The following is a 9,281-nucleotide window of genomic DNA, read 5'->3' as shown; positions in this document are numbered from 1 at the left end:
GGCGGGCGCCTGTAGTTCCAGCTACTCGGGAGGCTGAGCCAGGAGAATGGTGTAAACCCAGGAGGCGGAGCTTGCAGTGAGCTGAGATCCGGCCACTGCACCCCAGCCTGGGCGACAGAGCCAGACTCCGTCTCAAAAAAAAAACCTATTATACATTGTGATCTTAAGCCAGGAAACATCCAGCTGGTAGATGGATCAGCATGTGGTGAAATCAAAATCACTGATTTTGGTCTGCCCAGGATTATGGACAGTGATAGCTATGGTGTAGATGGAATGGAGCTAACTTCCCAGGGGGCAGGCACTTACTGGTATTTACCTCCTGAGTATTTTGTAGTTGGAAAAGAGCCACCAAAGATTTCCAACCAGGTTGATGTATGGTCAGTTGGAGTCATCTTCTTTCAGTGTCTTTATGGTAGAAAGCCATTTGGTCACAATCAATCTCAATGAGACATTCTTCAAGAAAATACAATATTAAAAGCCACAGAAGTTCAGTTCCCTGTAAAACCTGTTGTAAGCAGTGAAGCCAAGGCCTTTACAAGACACTGTTTGGCATATCGAAAAGAAGATCAATTTGATGTGCACCAGCTGGCAAATGACCCATACCTTCTCCCACATATGAGAAGATCAAATTCTTCAGGAAACCTACACATGGCTGGGCTGACAGCATCCCCTATACCCCCTTCTTCAAGCATAATTACTTACTGACTTTCCTCCAAGACTGGCATGATATCTTTGAATTGCTTCCAGATGCACACTTGAGTTTGAGAGCATTTGAGTGTTGTTTGTTTGTTTGTTTGTTTGTTTGTTTTTTACACAAGACATGGTTAAGAACTGTTTGTGAACATAGTTCCTCATAGTGTCATTTGTATGAGAGTGGATCATGGACAATGAATAAATGCACACTTCTGACTATAATTTTGAGCAGTGAAGGATGACCGCCTGTTACACAGAAACAGGAATACCATGTTAAGATAGAAGAAAAAAATTTTGTTTATTTGGGGGAACACTGTAAATAACGTTTATAATACTTAAACACATTTGGTTGTTACTAGAGAGTTCTAATATGAAGGGTAGTTTTTCATTATTTAAAAACACATGGAAAAATAAGAGACATATTTCTAACATACGAACTATAGTGCCTGGATACATTCTTCAGCATTTGGCAGTTAATCTGCTGAAAGCAAAGTAAGAACTGAATGACAGTGACAGTTGTGTTTTATAGTAATAGAATGTGAGAGTTAGAATCTTTGGACAAAGTTAGGCTTTGTCATTTGCCTATTCTGGCTTTTACCAAGTTGTTCCTCAAGATCACATGTCCGTTTTCTTTCACTGGTTATATTAAAGGGAGAGCTATTATTTCTAAATACTTTACACTTTTGACAAAATGAGCTGCTTGTTTTGAAATCAGTTAAATTCACTAAATTACAATATTGCCAGTGTTTTCAACATGTTAGAATTGATAACAGGTATTTTTCTTTTGTTACTAGGCCTTGTTCATCAAAACAGGTGACAGTATGTAAGCAAATGCAGACCAGTTCTATGCAAAATAATGATAAATTCCCTTCTAGCTCTATTGTAAATTGTTGTACAGATGTCATATTTCAATTACTAAGTTTCAGCAGCTTATTCTTGTACAAATGTCTAAAGTATGACTTTTCTAATTGGATACTGTATTTTTTTAAGTCTTCTTGAAGGTGCTCTAATTGCTGCTCTAATTGCTGCTAAATGATGTTGCTTCTTTGCTAAAAAATTAAATGACCTAGAAGGTGCAAGTTGACTGTACATCATAGATATTAAAAAGCATACAGTCATTAACAATGAAGACGTGAAAGTGATCCATGTTGGACATAATTGAATTTTTAAAGTCAGTTGATTGGGTTCTAGGGCTGTGGAGCACATAGATACTAGATTTATACTTTGTTCATGGTTATTCTACATTTCTAGAAAGTTCTTAATCAGCAAGATGGTCCCATAAACAAATTTCTTGTGGTTTGTACAGATTTGTTAAAATATGAACATTTTCTAATTGCCTTGTAGGGTAGAAACCAATATTTTTCAGGATGCTGTATTTCACTCCTGGAAGGACTTTTTCTTTATTGTCACATTCATAATGCTGATACTTACTTGTAAGTTGTTCATATTGCAGAAAAAGGAGGTTATACTTACCACGGATTCTCTTTAATATTGTACAGTTAAACTGTATTTCTGATGTTGCAAGCCGTTTTGTTTTTTTCATTGTACATAGACACATTGTCTCTTTAAAATGCTGCTGAAATTGTACAGAATATAGCCAAATGGTAATAAACAATGACAGTTAAAATGTAAAGACTATGAAAATTACGTTGGAAGGGAGCTTTCAAGATGGTAGGATATTGACTGACTGAGCTCCTTTACTTAAAAATCAGCTGAATAAATTCCTTAAGTATACTTCAAAAAAAAAGAAAAAAAGGAAAAAAGACAGAAGATCCAAATAATAAAATCAGAAATGAAGAAGGTGACATTACAACTTAAACCACAGAAACTCAAAGGATCATTAGTGGCTACTATAAGCAACTACATGGCAATAAATTGGAAAATCTAGAAGAAATGCACAAATTCCTAGACACATACAACCTCCCAAGATTGAACCAAGAAGAAATTCAAAACCCAAACAGACTGATAACAAGTATTGAGATCAAAGCCATAATAAAAAGTCTCCCAGTAAAGAGAAGCCCAGGACCCAATGGCTTCACTGCTGAATTCTACCAAACATTTAAAGTAGAACTAATGCCAATCCTACTCAGATTATTCCAGAAAATAGAGGAGGAGGGAATACTTCGAAATTCATTATACAAGGCCAGTATTAACCTCATACCAAAACTAGACAAAGACACATCAAAAAAAGAAAACTACAGGCCAATATGTCTGATGAATATTGACACAAAAATCCTCAGCAAAATACTAGCAAACCAAATTCAACTACACATTAGAAAGATCACTTATCATGACCAAGTGGAATTTATCCAACTTGGGATGCAAGGATAGTTCAACATATATGAATCAATCAATGAGACACATCATATCAACAGAATGAATGACAAAAACCATTTGATCATTTTGATTGATGCTGAAAAAGCATTTGATAAAATTCAACATTCCTTCATAGTAAAAATTCTCTTCTATAGTAGGTATGGAAGAAATTTACCTCAACATAATAAAGCCATATATAACAGTGCCACAGTATGATACTAAATGAGGAAAAACTGAGAGCCTTTCCTCTAAGATCTGGAACAGGACAAAGATGCCCACTTTCACCACTGTTATTCAGCATAGTAGTGGAAGTCCTAGCTAGAGTAATCAGACAAGAGAAAGATATAAAAGGCATCCAAATTGGAAAGGAAGAAGTCAAATTATCCTCATTTGCCTATGGTATGATCTTCTAATTAGAACTAACTAAAGACTCCACCAAAAATAAGTTATTAGAACTGGTAAACAAATTCAGTAAAGTTGCAGGATACAAAATCAACATACAAAAATCAGTAGCATTTCTATATGCCAACAATGAACAATCTGAAAAAGAAATTAAAAAGTAACCCTATTTACAATAACCACAAATAAACACCTAGGAATTAACCAAAGAGGTAAAAGATCTCTATAATGAAAATTATAAAACACTGATGAAAGAAATTGAAGAGTACACCAAAAAAAAAAGGGAAAGATATTGCATGTTCATGGATGGATTAGAAGAATCAATGTTGTTACAATGTCCATACTATCCAAAGCAATCTACAGATTTGATGCAATCCCTATCAAAATACCAATGACATCATTCACAGAAATAGAAAAAAAAACCCTAAAATTTACATGGAACCACAAAGACCCAGGATAGCCAAAGTTCTCCTAAGCGAAAAGAACAAAACTGTAGGAATGACATTGCCTGTCTGCAAATTGTACTACAGAGCTATAGAAGTAACCAACACAGCATGGTACTGGCATAAAAACAGACACAGAGATGAACGGAATAAAATTTAAAACCCAGAAATAAATCCACACACCTACAGCGAACTCATTTTTGACAAAGTTGCCAAGAACACACACTAAGGAAAAGATAATGATATCTCTTCAATAAATGGTGCCGGGAAAACTGGATATCCATATGTATAACAGTGAAACTAGACCCCTCTCTTTCACTGTATATAAAAATCAAATCAAAATGGATTAAGAACTTAAATCTAAGACCTCATACTATGAAACTACTGTAAGACAACCTTGGCGGAAACTCTCCAAGACATCAATCCAGGCAAAGATTTCTTGAGTAATATCTCACAAGCACAGACAACTAAAGCAAAAATGGACAAATAGATCATATCGAGTTAAAAAGCTTCTGCACAGTAAAGGAAACAATCAACAAAATGAAAAGACAGCACACAGAATGGGAGCAAATATTTGAAAAATACCCATCTGGCAAAGGATTAATAACCAGAATATATACAGAATAAATAAGGAGTTCAAACAGTGCTATAGAAAAAAATCTAATAATCTTATTTAAAAATGGGAAAGATGTTAGAATAGATAGTTCTTAAAATAAGACATACAGATGGCAAACTGACATGGAAAAGTGCTCAACATCATGGATTATCAGAGAAACACAATCAAAACTAAAACTAAAATGTGCTATCATCTCACCCCAGTTAAAATGGCTAATATCCAAAAGACAGGCAAGAACAAATGCTGGCAAGGATGTGGAGAAAAGGGAACCCTCATACACTGTTGGTGGGAATGTAAATTAGTACAACCACTATGGAGAACAGCATGAAAGTTCTTCAAAAAACTAAAAAGAGAGCTACCACAGGATCCAGCAATCCCACTGCTGCGTATGTACCCCAAAAGAAAGGAAGTCTGTATATTAAGAGGTATCTGCACTCCCATGTTTGTTGCATCCCTGTTCACAACAGCCAAGATTTGGAAGCAACCTAAGTGTTCATCAGCAGTTGAATGTATAAAGAAAATGTGGTGCATATACACAATGTACTATTCAATCATAAAGAAGAATGAGTTGAGTTATTTGCAACAACATGGATGGAACTGGAGATCATTATGTTAAGTGAAATAAGCCAGGCACAGAAAGACAAACATTACATGTTCTAACTTATTAATGAGATCTAAAAATCAAAACAATTGCACCCATGTTCATAAAGAGTAAAAGGATGGTTACCAGAGGCTGGGAACGATAATGGGGGGATACGGAAATATGGGAATGGTTAATAGGTACAAAAAAATAGAATGAATAAAACTTACTATTTGATAGCACAACAAGGTGGCTATAGTCAATAGTTTAGTTCTACAGTTTTAATAACCAAAAGTGTATAATTGGATTGTTTGTAACACAAAGGATAAATGCTTGAAGGGATGGATACCTCATTTTCCATGATGTGATTATTTCATATTGCATGCCTGTATCAAAACATCCCATCCACCCCATAAATATATACATCTTCTATGTTCCCATAAAAGTTCTGAAAAATAAAATATATAAAAAGAGGTGACAGATATGGAAGACAGGCAAAGAAGAGATGACATCCACACAATCCGAGTCCCTAGGAGAGAATGGAGTCCAGTGCATTTGCTAGTAGACATCTCAGGAGCCACCATTCTGAGCCAATTTTCTCTGGCTCTTATTGCCCACCAATACGGGGGCAATCTTGTTTTATTTCAGGATAGAGTTTTTGAATTAGATGTAAGTATGCTTTCTGTTCTATTACTTTTGGTAATTAATTTTAGGAAGAACTAATTTGGGCACAAATTCAAAAAAATCTAAACCCCAAAAAAAAAAAACAAAACACACACACACACACAATCATCTATAAGGTAGTTGATGACCAGTCCCAGATTTCTCACCAGCCACATTCAAGATCAGTAAATGGTAGGACAACACCTGTAGGGTTCTCAAGGGGGGAAGAAGTGGTGGATAGTCCAGAGTCTATATACAGCCAACTGTTCTTCAAGAACAAAGGCTGCTGAAAAGGAGTTCCAAACATTCTATAGTCCATAATCTCATGATAAAACTACTAGAGGAAGACCGCCAGCCATCAAAAGGTGCTTGGAGAACTCAGGGCCAAGAACTAAAAGTAAATATTAAGTGTCCTTAACTGCAAGACTAAGACAGAAATGACTGTGGGGGACTGTGTGACCTCAACAGAGGTGAAATGGTGTCTGCTTGACAAAGTGGACATTTTACAATGATCAAAACACAGAATATGAGATAGCACTTCTGAATTACTGCCCCACTCCAAATAACTCTCAGCCAAAGGACATCAGTAAAATCAAATCTGGCATATTAGACACTACAAACAAATTTTAAGAAAATAATATTACTGACTACAATCATATGATGCTAGAGATGGAGGAGAAAAGGAAGAGGAAACCAGGTAATTTCATACCTGTATATGGTAAAGAACTAAAGTATACTATCCAAAGAAGAACAAAGAATATTTTGGAAAGTTATAAAGGTAGCCACTACACGTAGAAGCTATCAAAGAATAAGAAAACTTAAGATGGAAAACTTTTGAAAGTATAAAAATAGAGAACATAAACTACTAAGATTGAAGCCAAACAGATCTATGAAAACAACAAACGTGAATGGTCTTAACTTGCCTATTAAAAGGAAGAGACATTCAAATTGGACCCCAAGATTATTACACATAAAATAGGGAAAGCTGAAAAAACTTGGGCAAAATTCACCCCAAGCAAATTCCACTGTTTCCTCTGGGACAAAATGTCAAGCTCCATGCCAGGGAAGATGATTCTCCTCAGACCTTCTCCTCACTCTCCCAGTCCTCTCAGGGAGGAATTGGGTGTCAGTGGAGAGAAACTCTAGATTCACCAGCTGTAGCAGTGGTGTGCTCCTGCATTGCTTCTGACCTGGGAAATGAAACAGCAAGACTTTTTCCGCTGTGGCTTTACCCGGAAGGGCCTTCCTCCCAGAGCAGAGTGCCGGGCTGGAGGAGCAGCAGTGGAAGCGTGGAAACCACATCTCTAGCAGCAGAGACCATCAGAAGCAGAGCCTCGGATATAAGGGATACAACGCGCTCTCCCCAGCCTGGGAGTGACAGAATGCGTCATTCCTCACAGTGATACCCCTGTGTTCCAGCCATCTGGCCCACCACAGAGCCAGCCCAGAGCCAGCCCCTCGCCAACCTGGAGCCTGGCCAGCTCGCCAAGCTGCACCGTAGGCCTGGAAGGCATGGAGACCTGCTGCAGTGCCCTGTCCTCCAGTGAGGCCTACCATCCCTGCCAAGGGTCGCCTCTGGCTTCTCCTTCTCCAGGATGGCACAGTCCAGAGACTCAGTGCCCAGAGTAGGTGTTGCCCCCCTGCTTCTGGGCCCAGACCCTCCCTTGTTGCTGACCCCTGGCCTTTCCCTCTGGCTTGGATGTCCAGGGCCCTGTCACAGCCGGGGAGCTGCTCCTGCTCAAGGACTTTCTTCAGCAGGATCGAAAGGCTATGTCCTGAACAATGCATGGGCCACGTGAGCAGAGCAGGATCAAAAGGCTGCATCCTTAACAGTGCATGGGCCATGTGAGCAGAGTGCCCTCTCCACTGCCCTTGGGGCTGCAGCTCTCAGCTCAGCTCCCAGCCCTGCTCAGGGCAGCCAGGCCAGGAAGTGTCATCCAGGCTAAGTGACCCTGAAGGGGGACAGTTACCCCAGGAGATGCCAGCTGTGGGCAGAGGCTGGGGGCCAACTCGACCTGGCCTGTGGGCCCTGCCCTGGCCACCCATTGCACAATCCAGCCACCATGTCTGTGACACTCGTGTGCTTTCCCTGGTGTGTCCTTGTGGCAGGTGGGGGCAGAGGGTGTGCTCCCAGGACTCAGCCACAGGATGCTGTGGAAGGAGCTGGGCCCAGACACCTGCAAAGCTATGGGCATGGGGGTCTCTGGCCCCTTCACAGATCTGCACACAGGGACCATATACAGGGGCCTCATGTGCCTGCGCGTCTGCTGGAGCTGAACGGGCCTCTGAAGTGTGTGAAAAGGCAGGGCCAGGGCAGGGCTGGATGCGGGCAAGGGGTGGAGCCAGTGCTTCTGGAGGGACCTGGAAACCCCACCCCTCACCCCTGCAAAGGATGCAGGAGGCCCCAGAGCTGAGACCATCAGAGGAAGAGCCTTGGGAAAGGGTCTGGGGGCTCAAGGAGTCCGACCACGAACTGTGAGCCCAAGTGAGTCTCAAAGGGCAGCTCAGAACCCCACTGCTTCCTCAGACAGCAGGACCCCAGTGCAGGAGGAGAGGGAAGGCCAGGCTCTCCCTCCCCCAGCCCAGGGATCCAGAGGCCCAGGCATGGGGGCGTGAGGCACAGCCCACCCTCAGCCTGCTCCCTTGACCCTTGACCCTTGACCCTGCCTGCGCCCCCCAGGGCCAGAAGTCCTAAGCCAGAGAACCACTCCCCCAGCGCCAGACCACCCTCCTCCTCACTCCCCAACCTCGCCCCCTCACAGGTGCCTCCCTGGCCATCAGGGCCCAACCACCCCTAATCAAATGGGTTCTCAGCCCCTCATGGCTAGAGATGGGTTATCTCACCATTCCCAGCCTAAGACTCCGTCCCCATGCTGGCAACTGTTCAACCATGTCTAGAGAGATCCACTGCCCCAGACAGTACCTCAGAGTCCCCCGTCCTGCCTGGACCCCTGTAGGAAACCCCACAAACCACCGCCATTCTGTCCACACCCCTACAGGAGCCCCAACCCTCTCCCCACATCCAGGCTTCCCTCCCAGACCCCTCATCCCTGCCCGCACGGTGCCTGAGGGAGTCTTCTTGAGCAGCCTCTAAGCAAGCCCCCAGCACCCTTCAGCCCCTTCCAGGCACTCGGGCCCCCTTTCCACCCCGCCTCAGCAAACCACCTGCGACCTCCAATGACAGGTCCCAGCCTCCCAGCCTTTGCCTTGCCTATTCCTCTCCCTGGAACTCTGCCCCGACATAGACCCTCCCCAGCAAGCCTGCAGGGGCAACTCCCCTCCCCCAGACACCCTGTGCCCATCAGTTCACCCCAGCAGAGGCCCTCGCCGGGCACACCCCCATGCTCACACCTGGCCACGGGCCTCGGCCTCCCCGAGGGCCCCACCCAGCCCGCGTCTGGCCAGTGGTGCCTGCAAAGCCCCTCACCCAGACTCGGCGGAAGGCAGCCAGTGCGGGCCTGGGGAGGGGCTCCCTGTAGACCACCTTGCACCTTCCCTGGCACCCGCCATGGGAAGAGCTGAGACCTCATTGAGGACCAGCTGAGGCGCAGGGAAGGGACCTAACACTAGT

At 42.8% G+C, this 9,281-nt stretch overlaps 1 protein-coding gene across 1 annotated transcript in view; it reads left to right on the top strand.

Annotated features, from left to right (window-relative positions):
- The window catches only part of LOC105537149 (serine/threonine-protein kinase tousled-like 1), a 2,534-nt gene extending 1,829 nt beyond the window's left edge, over nucleotides 1–705 (top strand). The window contains 1 exon segment of the mRNA XM_011976655.1: nucleotides 69–705. Coding sequence (XP_011832045.1) covers nucleotides 69–705 — 637 coding nt within the window.
- The last annotated feature ends 8,576 nt before the right edge of the window (nucleotides 706–9,281 follow it).

The sequence above is a fragment of the Mandrillus leucophaeus genome, unplaced genomic scaffold, assembly GCF_000951045.1.
Source record: "Mandrillus leucophaeus isolate KB7577 unplaced genomic scaffold, Mleu.le_1.0 Scaffold1693, whole genome shotgun sequence".
In the NCBI taxonomy this organism is placed as follows: domain Eukaryota; kingdom Metazoa; phylum Chordata; class Mammalia; order Primates; family Cercopithecidae; genus Mandrillus; species Mandrillus leucophaeus.
Note: the sequence above shows the minus strand (reverse complement) of the source record. Positions and strands in the feature narration are given on the sequence as shown.